General features: G+C 38.6%; 1 protein-coding gene and 1 pseudogene across 1 annotated transcript; both read left to right on the top strand.

The window, feature by feature from the left end:
- Positions 1-2,517: 2,517 nt before the first annotated feature.
- Positions 2,518-3,941, top strand: LOC149098592 (uncharacterized; annotated as a pseudogene).
- Positions 3,942-7,090: 3,149 nt separating this feature from the next.
- LOC110045860 (uncharacterized) lies at positions 7,091-15,651 on the top strand. Its single transcript, XM_020751487.2, has 3 exons — positions 7,091-8,006; positions 10,235-10,469; positions 11,642-15,651. The coding sequence occupies exons 1-2, from the start codon at positions 7,091-7,093 to the stop codon at positions 10,465-10,467; spliced, it is 1,149 nt and encodes a 382-aa protein (XP_020607146.1). The 3' UTR covers positions 10,468-10,469; positions 11,642-15,651.
- The last annotated feature ends 3,750 nt before the right edge of the window (positions 15,652-19,401 follow it).

The raw sequence follows: 19,401 nt of genomic DNA, 5'->3' as shown, positions 1-19,401 counted from the left end.
TGACTATGTTGTCCTTTCCCCCAGCTATATACATTTGTACAAAGCTAGAGAGACATTGTTTGTAATATTTACTATCGTGAACATTATCGACTATTTTTCATTAGAATATTATCAGTTGTAAAAACCCTCTTTTTTTGCACTACTCTTGTAATTTGTTGCAATATTGTAATATGTTTGTATCAATAAAATAAACTATAAAAAAAAATCAATCAATCAATCTCCCCTTCACCAGATCGCGAAATTCGAAAGATATGGAATTGTAGGAGCAGAAATCTAACTAATACATGTAAATTCTTTACTGAAACGCATTAAATGTCTCTAGAATGTTGACAGACTGTGTCGAGGACGGGATCATCGCGATGAGTGAAAATGCTAAAGCTTTAGCTTAAATTTATGTTTGGATGCAAAGGAATAGATCGAAGCATATGTGAAATTAGCGAGTTCTACAGTTTTCGTTTGTTTTAAGTATTCTACAAGCTTTAGTAACGACGATTTCTCTGCATTTAAGCGTTCGACCAAGGAGGCGAGACTGCTAAGAAATGACATACTAAGTTTAAAATCACGATGTCTCAATTAATCGTCCAGATTTACAAACTTCCACATACTGCATTACGAACGAAAGCAAGAGTTGTGAAAGTGAAGCACGATCTCCTTCACATCGTTTTACAGGTAAATCAGAGCATAACATAACACTAACTTTCCTCACTGGTATCCACGCGAAAAAGGACGATGCATCATCGCGTTGTTCGTGGCACAATGTACTCTGGTAAAATGTGGCGCAGGGCACTGTGGTTAAGTGCAATGCATTCTGGTAAAAAGCGATGAATTCGCGAATTCGTACCCCCTTCTATATACTCTTCTTCTACGCTCGCTCCGCAGCACTCACAAAAAATTCAAATTGGATACCTGCAATTGGACACCCACGTGATCGCGCCGATTACGTGACAAATAGGCGCACGGAGAACCAATCACGATCGAGAATTTTGTTATGGATACGGTTAACTACTAAAGAAGGCGAAATGTGTAAATGTGGGTTATAATGCCTTTGGTATACTTTCGTTTCTCACCTGAAACAACGACAAACAGAAAGACACGACAAATCGTTTTTGTAAGTAAATACAAATTAAGCCCGAAAAGTTCAATTTGCATAACAAGTCAATTGTTTGCTTAGATGTCGTTACTTTCAGGCACTAACCAATTGTTTCAATTCATGAACGTTTGCGAACTTGTCGCCAACCAAATTTGGATTCATATTCTCCGCTGTACTTGACCCCGCTCGGGATTACTGTTTGGATAGTAGTTGTGATGTCTTTAATTTTGCTCAAGAACTAATTTCGCGAAAAATGCGAATCTCCAAAATTGTTGGATCAGCCATTTGGACGTTGCTTTTTTCTCATTGTCTTGGCATGGACTACCTCTCTCGCGAAGTTCAAGGCTCCATCACCTGTGACCGTGTTCTGGTTGGTTACGTTATAGCATCCTTTGAAACTAGACGATTTCTTTCCTGTGGACACGAATGTTTGTGTTATCCTTCCTGTAAATCGTACAATTATCATCCCACAACTAAGGAACTTGGCCTCTGCGAACTAAATAATAACGGAGGAGCACTTGAAGTGGACTTCAGTTATCGGTTTGGACGGGAGTCTATTCGCAAAATTGACAAGTCAAGAGGTTAGGGAATCATTTGTTATTAACAAACCTCGTTATTTAATATATTTTTTGTGACCTTACTCTCTATTAAAAACTGTTAGCCGAATATAGGACAAACTTTAAACGTAATTTAATTAAATCTGGTCAGCAGGTTCAGCGAGTCATAGAAAATAAATGCAACTTTTAGTTTACACCAGCTCTCATTAAGGCATTGCGAAACTACATAGCGGATCGATGGTAGAGTGTCTGACTCATCGCACTGCTGTTTCGGCAAAAAAAAAAAAGAAAGAAATAGAACATAATGAGAATTAACGAGCGTATTGATCTTATTAAAGCAGCGAGAAGTGAGTTCGATAGCTCGAGACGAAATTAACTGACTGATCATGACACAATATATGGTATTACTTTGCCCTCAACAGCATATAGCTTAGATAGCAAAGGTGATCGCAACTTTTTCAACTGGTTTCAACCTTTTGTTGCTTAGTAGCTTCTCAAATACTGAGCTACGTTTGGTATACATCTTAGCGGCTTGAAAATGCCTTCACGTCGCGAAAAACGTTTAATGTTTTGCAAGGTGGCAGGGGATTGTTATTGGGTTTAATTTTTCGCATTCTGCTCAGAGAGCGGACGTTTAAATTATACGCTATCCCAGCTTTATCCATGTTCCCGTCTCCGATTTTAATGGGTTGAAACTCTTAGACAAGCTTTGAAATTCTTAACCTTCTACTTTTTACGTGTAGGTTTATACAGATCTTTTCAACTTTCTTTTTGATTTTAAATTGCTTCGAGGATTGCTTAACTCCTAATAGTAAGAATTTAAAAGCATTGGTCAGACCAATTTTGTGTTTTTATTCCTCAGTTTCCCAGAAGTAGTTTGGATTTAATGAGGAGCGGTGCCCAATCCTCGGGTTTTTACTTCATCTGGGATAGCGAGGACAATCCTGTCAGAGTATTTTGCGATTTGGCCTCCGAGTCCGGCTGGGCATGGATACTAGTTATGTCACAAAGCTTCCGCAACAGGAAAATACAGCAGTTAAGGTGGCCGAACACAGTTTTCGAGCGCGTTTTTGCTGATTCAGCGCGCGCACAAGGATTGCAAAAAAACAAACATGCCGTCAATAGAGCGACCATTTTATTTACTCAACACCCGCAGTGTCTGTGCAATTTTTCTCTATAATTGAACGCAGTGTATTGATGGCTTTAGTCTTTCATCACAAAGATATGTTAGAAAAGGTAACGTTGCAAAGAACCCAGCAATTCTCAGCTTTTTCTTTGTTACCGAAAGAACCCAGTTAAATGCAGCGCATGCGTAGTAAGTAAAAAATCGCGATTGAATGAAAATTTGCACTCTCGGAAATACGCCTATTTCTCAAGAACCACTCATTAGAATTTCACGAAATTTGGCACGAAAATACTTTAGGAAATAAGTAAATGGGGTATTGAAAATAATTGAACTTTAACAAAGGAAATTCTAGATATTCCAGTGAACGTTCGAGAAGGGATAATTAAAGATCTCTCTGTTAAATTATTAGCAAAATGGTGTTAACTTGTGAGAATCGTTACAAGCTTGTTGCATTCAAATTATAAAGAAAATCGAATGACTAGATTTTCTACAAATAAACAAAACCGATTTTAAAGGCCTGTTTATTTTTATTCATGTTGCCATGGCAACGGCACATACGTCAGCTTAACCATCAAAAAACCAAAGTTTGTGTTGTTAACTTGCTTGCTGCCGTTTTGGGTTACCAAGAGATCAAGGGTTTTAGAGAAAAAGGTGAATGAAACACAGGTATCAAAAACTGTGTTCAGCCACCTTAATGAGAGTCCCATTATCTAGCGATGCACCATTAAACGCGAGCAACCCTATGGCAAGCTTACCGGCTTTCGTTGGAAAAGATGGAAGAGCTGAGGGCGGAGTAGAACCACTAGCGAGTAACTTGCAATTATCCCACGGACGCGTTCGATTATCGCGATTACGTCAGAGGCAATTTCTCTCAGGTCAATTTATTGAACGTTGATGGCCACGATGTCTGCAAAATGATCGACTACATAAAAGTGAAAGGACGGAACTGCTCGCATTGTACTGCAGCCTGGTGGCAAGATAGTGGTACAATGTTTCACCATGATTTGAGCCTGGGAAACTGTTTCTTTGAAACGTTCATCAATGTAAATACTGTTTTCAATGCTGACTATTTTGGATAATATGAAAACATCGACAGCTCGTTTTCCTGCTGCGTTGATGACTCAAGCAGTACAAATCATTGGTTTGGGGCCCGCATATGAAGCTATGTCCAGACGGGACCGGTTCCAAATGGATCCAGTCCAAAAATCGAACCGGATAGATCATTCGCTGACACGAGATCAGGGGCCCGTTTCTCGAAAGCCCGGATATTTTTCGGGCCCGTAAACCCATTTTGAGTTCATCTGTATCTTAAAACGGAGAAGTGTCTTACGGTATACGCCTGAAACTTCTTGTATGAAGGGAACCTCTGTTCATATTGAAAATATGCGAACAAAACATGGCTTTCCGGATGCGAAAACGTTTCGGGACCTTCGAGAAATGGGCCCCAGGTATCCGTGACGCCTATCTGGTACCAGTTTAAGTACCGGTGTCGGTCCCATTTTCGTACCCAGTGCTACTAGTTTAGACCCTTTGTTACCCTTCGCCGACCACGTGACTAAAGGGAACGGAGGCTCTGGGGACGAGAATGATCAGGTCAGAGCTTGGACCTGCAAAAAGCATATCCGGTTTTGGAACAGCTCCACGTGTACTCACTGGTATTTTGGAATATTTTACTTCAGGTGGAAACTTACACTGTGCGAATCACTGTATTTAGTATCCTCAATCTATGAACTTGGTTTACAGAAAATTAGCTCACTGAAGCTACTGTCTCTCCCTCAAGGGAGGGGGTAGTGAAGGGGGACTTAATAGATAGAGATCGTTTGTGTTTATTAGAGAGTAAGATCTTCATAGAGTTGACGAGCATATAATAGATGTAAAAGATTGTTACGAAAACGTAGCAACTAAAATACAAACATGATATACCAATAACTCTAACAAGTTAAAGTTACCATAAACAGCGTTTTTTCTGTTCATAAATTGTCTCAAAAACATTTGCATTACTGAATTGCAAAAGCAAAATATTAAAAGACCGCTATAATGGCAAATATGCCAACAGACAAAGGTCTGCAAACAATTGAGCAGCAATGATCACAAAAAAGAAACCGTAAAAAAAACATAACTAAAACTTAGCTTGACCAATTTTTTAACTTTCCTAATGATTGGTCACTGCCTCGCCCCCATGCCCAGACGTCTTTGTAGTTCGTTGGTGAAGGGCGGGAAACAATGGGCGCTGGGTTTGATGGTTAGGCGACGAAGCACGGGTAGTGTAACAGGCCCCTAACTTCACGCGCACCGAATTCCCAATCAAGGATGTGCATCTAAGGAGGAACCAGCATAGTCACCAGGATTGGTCGAGACAGCCTAAACCTATTATCGTGGAAAAAAAAAAATAATGGCTTTGCTATGCACCGTCCTAGCAGTCTGTTTTTCTCTTGAAATTCAACAGTGATTACAAGGCGAGAGATATTGAGAGATTGGGACGGCACGGGCTGGCACCCAAGAACAAACAGTTTTTTCTCGTCTCACCCCAACCTCTTCTCGTCTATATCGCCCTTTAGCTTTTGCGATCACCAAACACTCGTCTATTAAAGTAACCCTAAGAGAAAAGACTAGCCGTCAGCAGTCTAACCATGACAGTTTTTCAACAATGCATTTACCGTTCCAAGTACTGTACAGCTGCGAAGACAAAATAAACTGAAAACTCAAATGTCTGATATTTTTAAATATGGAAGATATGGAATTAAAATTCCATATCTTCCCTCCGACCCTGCAAAGATATCTCGTGCATGACTCGCACGTGCTAGAAACGCGAAACTCCTGACCCTCCTCCCATCTGCAATGTTTCCAACTTTCCACCATCCCCCGCCCCACTATGTTTAGCAGCCACCAATTTTTTCTGCGGAACCAAAGCAATTTTTTAGTTATCTGAATACCAACTAATAGGTCCTAATAATTTTTTAGGCAAGATAAACCCAAACCGGGGTGATAAACATGGAACCAAAACGCATGTTAAACAAAGTTAATTTCCTTGACGTTTCGTATGTACAACATACATCTTCAGAAGTGACCGTTAACTAGATTACAATCGAGATTTAAACGCGAAGAAAAAGAAAAAGACTGGTATCTAATAATATGTAACAAGACTAATAGTTAATAACAAACAGATGAGTCTGCGGGAGAGAAAAAAAAAATTACCATAATAATAATAACAATACAAAATGTTAGTAAATCACGAATTAACAATGTTTCCTTACTTTTACAATGTATATCTGACCTACCAGTTGCTAAGATATCAAAATTGTCCCATTTAATATTATGACCCGTGGAAGTAATGTGATCCGCAATGGCTGAGATGTGACCGCTTTTAGCAAGGGCCTTAAAATGTTCAGTTTTTCTATAGTGTAGTCGACGCTTTGTTTTTCCTAGATAAAAATCATCACAGTCCCAGCAGCTTGCCTTGTAAACCACCTTAGACATCTGAGAACGGCTGAACCTCTCCTTGTACGGGAAAAAAGACTTAATTCGGCGGGTGTTTCGGAAAATTATTTTAACGTTAAAACAACCATATAACTTATAGATACAAGATTTAAGTTGCTGGGTAATTACTTTACTTTGGAACCCTAAAAATGGTAAAACAATGAAGATTTCTCTCTTGGGAACTGTAGTGATAGGGTCTTTAGGTTTGTTTTGATGTCTATTCACTACATCGTTCATGTTGTACGTGATGATACCACGGGGATAACCATTGCGTGACAATAGCTTCCTGAGATCATCCAAGGCAGACTGTAATGATGAAGACGATAAACAGATGCGAGGACAACGATAAGTAAGGGTACGGATGAGGTTTATCTTGTACTTGCGAGGTGTGAAGGAGTCCCATTTCGTGTAAAGGCCAGTGAAAGTTTTCTTACGGTAAATGGATGTTGAGAATGAATTGTTATGGCGTTTGACAAGAACATCAAGGAATGGAAGTTCGTGATCCTGTTCAAATTCATTGGTAAATTTGATGTTGACATGTCGGTCGTTGAGATAAGAGAGAAATTTAACAGCAGCGTCCTTATTGTGAGTGGGGCTTGATCGAAGTTTTGCTCCAAGCAACCGGAAGTGAAATGCAAACGAATTGAAATAATGGGAAAGAAAAAATTTCATATCGGCCGATCAACAAGGAGTGGTCGCAAAGTCAGGCAGTAGACATATGGCGGCGGCTTCGGTACAAAAAGTCGCGTCTGTTTTCTTTGACATTTTAGTTACAAAGACCGTAATCCATCTTAAGTATTTGGGATAGTGGAGGTGGTTTTAAGGACGTAACTGCCTGGGATGAATTCCGATGAGAATCCGTCTACAAATTCGTTGTCTTCGCTTTCAAACTTGCCCAAGAGCCCCGATTCTGATGTGGACGAGCTGGATCCGTTAGCGCTTGGAGCATCGGAGGAAGTCAACACGTCTGCTTACAACGACGACAGAAACGTTATTCAGCCTTCCAAGGTTGCCGTCAGTGTTGAGACGTTCCATCCAGAAGTTTTAGGCCTGCAGAGAAAAACTCCTTTAAATTCGCCTTACATGTACAGCGATCACTCAAACATGGCGAACGAGGTTAACGGAGAACAACCGTTGAAGCCGACACAGATTAATGATTTTGATAATTCCGAGAGTGTTAGGGACACAACAAACGAGAACGGCGCAAACCACAATGGGACGGATTCAGAATCTTCCATGATCACAACAACGGTAGTTTCAGAAGGTATTTCGCTCGATTCTGCGCGAGGGATCGTTGTCATGGAACAAGTCGCTTTGGAACAAATAAACGAATTGATCGCTGCCTCGCAAACTCAAAATAACAATAGTTCTGGCAGTGATGTAGAAGTCGAGGACCCGTGTGATAGACGCTTTAGGAGTGAAAGTCAAAATTCGGACAGTTCTTCAACGGAGTTAGAAATCTCTAGACAGTCGCCACAACAACCAATAACAGAGGCCGAGTTTAATGTGAGTAGGTTTGAAGATCTTGACACTAAAGAGATTGCCGAGGCTCTAACGAATGAACTCAAGAAATACTCTATACCACAAGCTGTTTTTGCACGCAAAGTTTTGAATAGATCTCAAGGGACACTAAGTGACGTATTGAGGAAGCCTAAACCGTGGAATGAACTAAGAGGTGGAAGAGAGATATTTCGTAAAATGAAGGAATGGTTGGACTTACCAGAGGTAAAAAGAATTCCCCAACTAAGAACTGAAGGTAAGGCGCTAGTGTGCAGGTAATGATACTTACTCTCTGGCATGTGACATGCACTCTTTGGGAATAATTTAATTTAGACAATAGTGCTTTGTTTACTTAACAGCTGTACACTTTGTGCGGTAAGTTCTTATATGTTTGTAATTTAAAAAAAAAGCATTCTTGTACAGAACTACAGAAATGTAGCAAGAGTACAAATTTAGCCATTGTCTGTTCTACCAATAACTTATTGCATTTTGGATTGGGTAGGATAATTTTGATTGAATCTGGCCTTCCCATTTCATACATGTATTTACCTTCAAAATGTAGTTTTTTCGTAAGTTCTTCATTTCATACAATTCGATTTAATGATACAAACTATATTGTACTTAGGGCACAAAAGTTTGTATTACATTCTGCCAAACTTCATTCATTCATTCATTATTATTATTATTATTATTGTTGTTGTTGTTGTTGTTGTTGTTGTTGTTATTATTATTATTATAATGGTAACTGAACTGAGTGGAGTGTAATTTGGTCTGCAATCATACCTGGGGTTTTAAAATCAAACTCGTCCTGTGTACTCATTTGATTTGAAATCACAAGTATGATTTCAGACCAAAATTGCATGACACGTAGTTCAGTAGCCAATTCTCTCTATGAGACATGCCTGCAGGGAATCATGGTAGTTGTATTAATCAAAACAAATATCCAGTCCAAGAAAATGATTACAACTACCATGATTCTGTGCAGGCACGTCAAGAGGGAATTGGCCATCGCTACTTTATTACATCCATTTTGAAATCGCACAATTTTTCACCTGAATACAGGATTTGGCGAGTACCATTATTTTATTGATCCAGTAGACAGTTGGTTAAGAAAGAAAGCGAACCTGAAATGCTTCTCATTTAGTATGCAAAACAGAAAGACTTAGATGTCATCTGACAAGAACTCATGCAAGCATAACAAAGGAAAAAGCAGTTCTCAAGTCAGAACAAAAACAGTCTACTTAAAAGTTCAAACTTTGTCGTCTGAATAAATGATATAAGGCCTTCGTATCTATTGGTACTTCTTGTTGTAGAAGAAATTGAAGGTGCAGCCAGTGTAATTCAGGTTTTTTTTTTAGTTGTGAAACTCCCTCGAGCGCAGGATGCTCAGTGGATAGTTTTTCTCCTTTAAAACATCATTTCAGTATCACACTGACCTCGAGCAGATGTTGAAGAAAAATTGCCAAAATATTCAGACGCTGAAAGTTGGAAACTTCCCTTAAAGCAGCTCTTCAGCCTAAAGGAGCTCATTATATTATTGCAGCCGCACAGTGGCTCTTTTCATTCATTTTCCTGCAATTTGATTGGTTACTTTAAATCTGATTGGTTGTTTTTTAGTGTTCCATTCTCATTGGCTAGAAAAAGATGCAATATAGAGTAAAGAATAGTGTGATTCGTGAATAAATTGCACTGTCGAGAGCAAATCAAATTGCAAGGATAACCAGTGATTTTAAAATGGATGTAATAAAATGCTGAATCACGCAGTTTTTGATTGCCATTTGTATCTAAAACTTCCATTGAGGGAGAGAGAGCCCTTGAAAGTTGAGAAAAAAAAAACACTTTGACTATTTTTGTCGCTTATTATTAAAGCTTTAAAACTGATATACATGTGGAACTGGTTGTATACAGACACTAGCACATTTTGTGGTAAAAATATACATGTCAAGAATTTGATTGTAAGAGCCTGACCTTTATTGAGGCCAGCACACATGGTGTAACAGTGTGTGCAATATTCCTTCGAATGTCTAAATTGCATTGTCCATCCTGAAATTGTTGCATGCACTATTGCAATCTTGCATACAATCTCTTTCTACTTTTGAAATATTGTATGCAACAATTTTAGAAGTGGACACACAAGTGAAAAACATTACACAAAATGTTGCAATATGTGTCCAGGCCTTTATGTGCTGTGCATGTAAATGTACATAAATCAAAACTGTTGCTTAAAAAGTTGTGAAGTTAACCAAACTTACCTGCAACAAAATATCCATGGAAAATGATGTTGAACAAGCTTCATGTCTCTAAACCTTACCTACATATGTTACATATAATCCAAACAGAATTTAGTCCTTAATAGGTTCGTGGCAATAGAATTTCTTGTTTCTATAATACAGGGTAAGATTGTCAACAAATGAACATGGTGTCAAGCATTAAGTCACCTTTTGATTGTACATTTCAATCTTTTCTTTCTTGTTGTCCTTTTAGCTGCCCTGGAACTTGATGCTAAAGCTAGAAGGGAAGAATTCCCTGGCCCAGCAGCCAAAAAGTCCAGGTTATATTTCACAGATTCTCAGAAAAGAGCACTGTTTGCCATTTTCAAAGAAACTAAAAAACCTTCAAGAGAAATGCAAAATGCTCTCGCAGAAGAACTTGGGCTTGAAAGGGGAACAGTTGCAAACTTCTTCATGAACGCCAGACGACGACATCCAGAGATTTAGAGGTACATGTACTTATCAAGTGCTATTGGACAATTCCAGTGCCATTGTTGCTTACAGAATTGTAAACAGTGTTATTTCACTTTTGTTGTTAGTGATTTGTTGCCCTCATGTCAACATGCAATTCTCTCTACAAGTCTCTATATATTTGACCGTATTTGCAAAAACATGCCCGCATTCACTCGAAGACAGTCCCGCTGGCCAGAAGTCATCTGACCACCCCCCTGGCTAGGAGATTGGCCCATCATGCATACATGTGGCATGGCCCACTCCAGCAGGGTGCCATGTCAACATAGAACCCTCAAACGAGGTTCAGCAACTTGAGTAAAATACCCAGAAACACACTCAATATCAAGGTTATTTAACACGGAAAACTCATAGTCTAGCTAAGTGGAAGTGTCAGTACAAGACACCCTCCTCTCCCCCTGCTTTTGACAGCTGGCCACCAGTAAACCACAAGCAGATAGGCCATGTCCCCAACCTGGTCTTCAACACTTCAATAATATGAATCTGCCCAAAATTTACTTCTCATATTCAACTCAAATGACGCAGCTCCACAAAAATCTGTGCAGTTTTTCACTGATTGGCTGCAGCTAAGATGTGAATCTTATTTCCAGTAACAGGTAGTTAGAGACAATACAAGAATCTTTTTCGGGGGGGGGGGGGGGAATTCCCATCATATGGGTACAGCTGTAGGGTGCATAGAGACCAATATCCATTTATCAAGTAACCAGGATGCAGAGAAAGCCAGTTTCCAGGCTTGCTTTGCAGGCAAACTGTACCCATGATGTACTAGCCTGAAAGTCGTTGTCCCTAGTCCAGAAAAAATGTGAATCTAAATAAATTCAAAATTAAAGTAAATATAATAATTTCGTCTCTTACGGAGCTTCTATAATTTGAACTTACTTAGGAATTTTCCCCAAAACCTTCATTTACATGTGAGGCAGTAAATGCTAGAATCCTTTAGCCCCAGGCTATCAAACATAACTTTCTTTGCATGCAGGAAAACAGAATGAACTTTCATAACACTATGGAAATATGTGTATGGCATGACATTTGCATGTGCATGTGCATGGCATGTGCATGGCATGTGCATACACATGGGCATGTGCACCTACATTGGCATCCTTACTTGTATAATCAGTACTAACAGGTTTCTCTTTTTTCACTTTCGTAGCCTCAAGACATTACATAGTAATTATGTAAGTGACAGGACATAGTAGAAGAGAAGAAAGCAAAGCAAACTGTGGGGGGATGTGAAGCTATCAAGCAACAGCATATTATAAGTCAGTCGCAGTACTCAGCTTGAGTAAGACTTATTATTATCTTATTGTTTATGTTTATGCATTAAGATCCCATATTTGACAGAAGAGCAAAAGATCCATGCTTTAAAAAGAACATTTTTTTAATAGAAACTGTAACTGAGCATTTGTTTGCAAAAGTTGTTCCTGGTGCTCATCTTTTGATAAGCCCCTAAATTATATTTATTGATTAGGTTTGTTTTCTGGAGGATTCCTGCAGTGAGCCTGTTGTTTAGAATTTGGTTCTTCCTAAGTGACACTGAGTATCTTGCTGACATTTATCAAGCTTGAAGTGCTCACGCTTTTCCTAGTGAACAATCATCAATCAAAATCAATTTGTTTTCTGCATCGTCAAATTTCTACAAATGGGCCTAACCACCTAAGTTTTATACTGATTAAGTGTCATTATTTCACAACAAATCATTTGAGATCAGCCAAAAGTTTTTACCAGGTTCACTCAGGTGCGAATTTAAGGTAACTACTTCAAAATTGCTTGTATTGTCTTGTCGTGGGTTTCTGACTATTGGGAAAGCCTCCAAAACTCCCACATGCTTGTTACTAGGCAAAAATGTACGGTGTGATGTTGCTCTCTGCCACAAATAGGTCTGTGACACTGCATGAGTTACCAGAGCAAGGTTGAAAATACTGTAACTGACATAAGTTGTTTGACATACTGTTTGTCAGGTGACTCTCGTAAGTCACGTGACGAATGCATGTCGTCAAGGGAGTCTAATTGTCCAATAGACTTTTTGTTATATTAAAATTCAGTTTTGCAGTGAGGCTTAGTAGACACAAACAAAGGGGATTGAATGACATATTTACTCATTTCTTTCGTTTGTGTCCTCTCGGGTTCACTACCAAGCTGAATTTTAATATGTCGAAAGTGACCTATTGTACCCATCCTTTAAATTTAAAGCCTATCTCATGAGGTTTCCAACTTTTTAACTTAAATAATTTATAAAGCCTCCCACACAGCTATTTTTGTCTCTGTGCTGGTACATTGTCAAAACAATGTTTCTGTTTACTTTTTATGACAAAGATATAGCGTAAGTGTATCTTGAAGATAATTGTTACGGTGATATCATGTTAAAGTAGTTATATATAGTAAATCTTGTTGTGATACAGTGGGCACTTACTTCAACTCTATTGAGAAAGCTGCTTCCCCTGGGCTGAAGGTGGCAGTTGTAGACCACAGACCAATGCTCTGAAGGAAACCAGGTGGCAACTGGTACATTTACCCAGAATTCTTAGCACACGAAAACTTTAACAACGCTCATAAAAGCGTACAGAAAAGTTCGAACATCTTCAAACCTGGCATACACTATGTCCATAGCACAGAGACAAATAGAGCAAAAATATGGCTTTCCTTGTACTTTACGCGATGTGTAGGGCTCGCGTGGTATTGTGGTAAAATGTTCAGCCGCCATCTTTTTTTCTTACGGAGGATCAACTTGAACTGATTACCACTTTGAAAAAAAGGGGTAAATGCCAAAACTAGTTACTTTGCACGATAAAATCACTTATCTAAACTATGTAAACAAGACACATCACTTTTACGCTGATCAAAAACGATCTTCTATAGGACATGCGGTTCACATGGTATACATGAATTTTCCCTACGAATCAATGCGAGTTAACGAGAGTCTACCGTGATAGTGAACTACCTAAACAACAGCTGATGTCTGTTAATCAAGTAAAACTTGAGTTAGCACGTAACATTTAAGTTCAACTATTTCAGAATGAGGAATTTTTGTGTTCATTCTGTCGAAATTGGCATTTCGTCATTCACTTGTTTTAGGGAGAGGTTACAATTACCGTTTAAGGTACGTCCTCGTAGAAACACACTAGAAGGGTCTGAATTTTTGGCCCATCAAACAAGTCGTCAAAAGCTGGTGAAAACTGGTGTGTCAGTTCTTTGCCACTGGAATATTTCGTGTCAAGGGCAACCTCTCATGCGGGAATGACGCATGCTCAGCCAATTTCAAACCAAAAACGTGTTTTTCTCCTGAGGGTGATTCTGACAGCAGAAATGTAGGAAATCTTGTAGTTAACTAGGAGTACTTGCAAAAATAAATGTGACAGAAAATTAACACGGAATATTTTACTTGAAGACGTACCTACATGTAAAATTGCAGTGTATTAATTTGGCAGTGCACTGTGCGTATACTGAAGAGATATAGAAAGTAAACTATTTTATTCCAGCGTTTTCTCGTAGTTCCTTGCAAGTTACCAAGCAGTATTGGGTGAAGAGAGATACACGGTGAAGGTGTTCTCCCAGTCAACCTCGTTTCCAGGGTCTCTCATCTTCCCGCCCTCTCGCTATTATTATTATTATGGTCTATTTAAGGTCATCCCCCAGTATTGCATTGCGCATTCCTACTTCGCATAATTTCACGCGTGATTAGCGCGCGTGCATTAAAATATGGCGGCTTTTTCTTTACGACTGGACCTCGCCATAAAGGTAAATCGTCATTTTCTCGCAAACGAGTATGGTGACCTATCATTTCTTTTCTGTTGTTTTGAATTGAGTAATACATTTCTCTGTGTAAAATAAATATGGACCAATCCTCATTGTAGAACAAAAAACAATCGTCGGAAACGTGAATTTAGCAAGCAATTATGACGACGACATGGGGCTATTATAAGGATTTATTGGGTATAAACAAGGTGCTGTTGCTCCTAAACGAACATAAGGACCCTTCATATTTATTTCAAATTTAAGTTCTATAATATAAACAATCAGTAGGCAAAGTTTCACAAATAACTCAGTGCAGGTTCTATGTCAGTGGAATGACCTTGAGGTCATGCCACTGAAATAGAACCTGCACTGAGATTTTTGTGAAACTTTGCCTATTGATTGTTTATGTTATAGGAACTTAAATTCTGAAATAAAAATGAGGGGTCCCCATGTTCGTTTAGGAGCATTCACAAAATCTTTGTTTTGACTCGGGTGTAAAAGTTATATGGCCAAGCACCGAGGGGATTTGAACACATGACCTGTTTACTAGACATGCAGGCGCTCTAACCAACTGAGCTACGGCGCCAACTGACGTGAGGACAGTTAATAAGAAAGTTATTAGTTATCTTCTCGCCTGGTGAGTGATTTATTATCCAACATTTTTCCTTTCTCAGAATCACAGCAGCGCAAGCTCAATTTAGGACAATTTATGAGAACGACAAACGTGGCTCACACGGTTTCAATTTGAGTTAGAGGTTTGTATGGAAACGCAATGGTTTAGTTTTAAAGCTAAAAATTGCAACGTTTTCTTTGAAATAGACAATAAACCGTTGCGTTTCCATAAAAACCTTCATGGTAAATTCAAACTGTTGGAATCAAGTTGGTCGTTATCATAAATTGAACTTGGGCTGCAGGATCCAACCAACTGAGCGAGGAGTCATCTGATGTGGACAATGGTTCCAAATCTCTAATCCTGGCCGAGAAAGCCTCCCGAAAATGAACTGCTCGCAAGATAGTCTTCCATCCGAAACATAATGATCAGTTTACAATCTTGTACCCCGTCCCCTGTACTGAAGCGTTTCACCATTTTGCCCGAGTAGCTAGTACACCGGCTGAAATCTTCACTCTAATAATAATAATAATAATAATAATAATAATAATAATAATAATAATAATAATATTAATAATAATAATATTAATAATAATAATAATGACAAAAACTAGAGCTAAGCTTTACAAAATGCTATAATATTTACATAATTTGATGTCTGTTAAACCTGTAAAACATGTTTCCGTATCTAATCGTGATATGATTACTACAACTAATACTAATACTACTATCATCATCATAACATTAATTAACATATTCCATACAAATTGGTATATACAAGGTAAAAGTAAGTAAAAGAAATAAACTATTAAAACCTATTTCAACAGTAATAATAGTAATAATAATAATAATAATAATAATAAAGATCTTTCAACTTCACATACATGTGGTTTTCAGTGGGGCCCTGCAAAAATAAAATTGCAAAAGCTAAAGAAATGGTAGATTAAAAATAATAATCTGTGCCTAGAAATAAAGTGACCAAATAAAAGAATAAAATAAATAAAAAAGATTATTATCTTTGTTTTTGACAGGTTATTTCTATTAATTTTGGCCATGCAGGTTTTATTGACAAGAGAGACTTTCGAGGTCGAAGAACTTTAGAATCATGGCAAACCGCAAACACTATCGAAACGAACAATAACTCTAAGGCGTTTGTCGAAACAATACTTTATTCTTTGCAGTTAGTAAATTTACCTTGTTAACATTTTGCCGCACTTTCTTTTCGCATATATTTTTTATCTTATGCTTCTCCATAAGACTGTAACTCGTCGAGTTGCGTGCAAATTTGATCTCAACCAAGGTGAGCTCAAGTCATCGCAAGGTTTAACTTGCGTCTACCTGCGAGTCCGTTTGGCCAGGGCTTTAGGGATTGTTTGAAGAAAAGAAAGAAAAAAATATTTTACTCTGAGCGTAACAGTATAGCTGGAAAGGTCTGGGAAAATTGCAGATGTTGAATATAATCAAATAGCGTCAAATGGCGTTAAATAGCGTCAAATGGCGCCGTAGCTCAGTTGGTTAGAGCGCCTGTCTAGTAAACAGCAAGTCATGGGTTCAAATCCCCTCGGTGCCTAAATTACAATTTTCTAAAATTAAAGAAATCCCATAATTTTTTCAGTCGGTTTGTTTCAGTAATTTTTCAGAAAATAAATTGATGAGCTGTCAGAGCATCCCCCTACCAGTTGTACACCATTAGGTTTGTTACCTGAGCCAAGTTGTTCGAAAGCAGGTTAACGCTAATCCAGGGTTAAAAGTTGACCAAAATATTAATTTCTGTTGTATAAAAATGTTTTTCACTGCTTATGTCTTGTGTAGGGAGATTATCAAACTCAAAACAGAAGGACAAACAATATGAACAGAAAACCTCACCTCTCTGAAATCAAAATTATCTTTATCCTGGGTTAGCTTAATCGGGATTTGAACAACGCGGCCCTGGTGTCAAAACAATCCTACAGCTAAGTACGTGCATAAACAAAATTCAAATCCAGATAGAAAAAATCTCATCTCTCGTGATTAACGAGCTCTATAAAAAGCAGAATTTGGTCACTTCTTCTTGTTTTTGCGTGGTATGAGTTGCGTTTTATAATTCTATGGGAAGGTAAAATTGTAAGTCCTCTCTCGGGCTAAGTGTCCCATGGAACCGTGTGCTTGTGCCTATGCTTGTGTTGTGGGCCTCTTCACTTCGTTATTCGCACCAGTCCCTTACAGAGCGATTGCAAGATCCGACTCCCTAATGTTTTCATATCACTTTCACGCAACTAGCGTGCTCGAAGCACTTTATCCTTTACTCGCTTTGACAATCTGCTACTATAGCGGATGAAGTTGCTCAAGCTCCTGCCGCTCAAGGCGTTGACGCCGCCCAGGCTGTTGTTCAGAATGACCCTCAAGCTCGTAACCATCAGTTGCATGTTTTTTGCTTTGTTTTGTGACGGCTTTTCTCTCTATTTGTTACCCTTCATTTCGCCAGTTCGTATGTTTCGCTTGTCTTCCTGTTGTGTACCTTGGTCTCTTGCTTACTCGCTCTTTGTTCCTAAATTGGTTTTTATTGTTTCCCTTCCTTTATTTTTCCGTTTGCCTCGTTCGTTGCAGTATTTTGCCGTTTGCGTGCTTTTCTTTCCGTCCGAGCTTGTGTTTGCATTTCGTTTAGCCCGCTCGTCATCTTTTACGTGCTAATTTTACACTGCTTTGTTCCGCCCCTCGCGTTCTAGGAGCTTTATTTGTGTTTGTAATTATGCTATGTTCTCTTGCGTTAGCCTCAGAATCTATTTTATCTGCATGTCTGTTTTCTCCCGGGGTCAGCTTCTTACGAGTTTGATTTTGTTATAATTTCCTCAGTTGTTTTTTATTAGGCTCAGTTTCAAAAACCTTTTTACTCCCCATTGCGGGAGGGTTCTTGGCTGGGTTTATAAGCCTTTTAACCCTGGAAAGTCTTATTATTTACATGTTTCCTCAGTGTGTTTTTAGTTGGTCTCAGGCCATCCCCTTTTTTTTTCTCTGTTTAGCGTCGTCCGACCGACCCAGATTTTCGCGTTTTCAAAAAAAAAAAAAAAAAAGCTACACAGAAGGCAATCAAGGCAATCAAGGCAATGACACATTATTTCAAACAATTGTCACTTTAATCTGAAACATAAGCATTTTTTTGCCTTACAGATTTTTAGTTTTTTCCTGTTCTCGTTTGATTTTAACAACGACGTCGACTTTTTCCTTCCTCCATTGCCGCGATGTTGACTTTGTAACCACACCTTGTTGTTTCCAGGCTCCACGGATATTATGCTGAGGTACCAGGCCTCCTAGCTCCAGACTCCTTTTCCAATTTTTTTTTTTTTTCCTTTTCCGACCGACCGACCCAAAATCAGAAAACGCATTCGGCAATAAACGAAAAAAAAGGGAGATGGCCTTATTATTTTGTAACTCTTCGAGTATGAGTTGGGCTGAGAAGCCAAGGAGATTTTAATACATTTTATTCCCCACAGTGCAATTAGCAGGGTTGAGAAGCCAAGAAGGTCTTTTAACTTGGGCTGAAGAACCGAAAAGATCTTTTTTATTATATTCAGCCAGACTATGAGTTTCAGTGGCTGAGAAGCCGAGAAGACCTTTTAAGTTGGGCTGAGAGGCCAATGATGTCGTATCATTTTGTTTGTTGGGCTGAGAAGCATAGAAGATTTTATTACATTTTATTCCCCTACGTGTGTTAGCAGGACTGAGAAGCCGAAAAGATCTTATTATATTATTTTATATTTCCCAGTGCGTTATAAACTTTTTCAGTGTTTTATTATTAATCCTTTATATGTTTACTGGGCTTAGCTCCTAAATTTCCTTTTTTCCCCGTGGTAGCCTGGAAGGGTGTCAAATGTCCTAGCCGGATTACTGAAGCTCAGGCTACCATCCCTTGGGTGGTTTCTTTGTTTTTTTCGTTTTTCTCTTCCTTGCCCTTTTGTTTTATGTTGTATTATTTATTTGCTCCTCTATGTTCCCCAAGGGATGGCAGCATATTATTCATCTATATTTCCCTAAATCCTCGGTTTTGTATATTCATTGTACTGTTACCTTATTTCCCCTTTATTTAATTTTCTTTTGCCTTTCTGTTTTGTTTACATTGAATAAGTATGTAAATGTATACGGCCCTTTTGAGTTTTGGATTAAAATAAGTTTTGGTTTGCTTAATTTGTTTGAGTCTTGGAGTTTTGGTCTGTCTTAAGTTATGGCGTTTATTCAGGTGGGTGTTGTGTGTTTGCACATTTTGTGTGACCTTCCGCGGTCGCCGTTTTTCTCCAAATCTTATACGAGCGTGAAAGGGCTGCTATGAATAGTTAGCTAACAGCTTATCGCTTAGCTAAACAACAGCTTTTATCTGACTTATCTTGTAAAAAGCTGCCATCAGGAGACGTAAAAAAATTGCTTCCAGGCAACTGATGACCTTACCGTTTAAGCCTGGTTTTCGCTATGACATAAGCACGAGCACAGGCATAAGAATAGCTATTTATTCGCACCAGTCCCGCGCAGAGCGAGTATAAGATCTGACTCCCTAATGTATTCATATCACTTTCACGTAACTAGCGTTCTATAGCGCA

The sequence above is a fragment of the Orbicella faveolata genome, unplaced genomic scaffold, assembly GCF_042242905.1.
Source record: "Orbicella faveolata isolate gen_17 unplaced genomic scaffold, um_ofav_v1 contig_46, whole genome shotgun sequence".
In the NCBI taxonomy this organism is placed as follows: domain Eukaryota; kingdom Metazoa; phylum Cnidaria; class Anthozoa; order Scleractinia; family Merulinidae; genus Orbicella; species Orbicella faveolata.
Note: the sequence above shows the minus strand (reverse complement) of the source record. Positions and strands in the feature narration are given on the sequence as shown.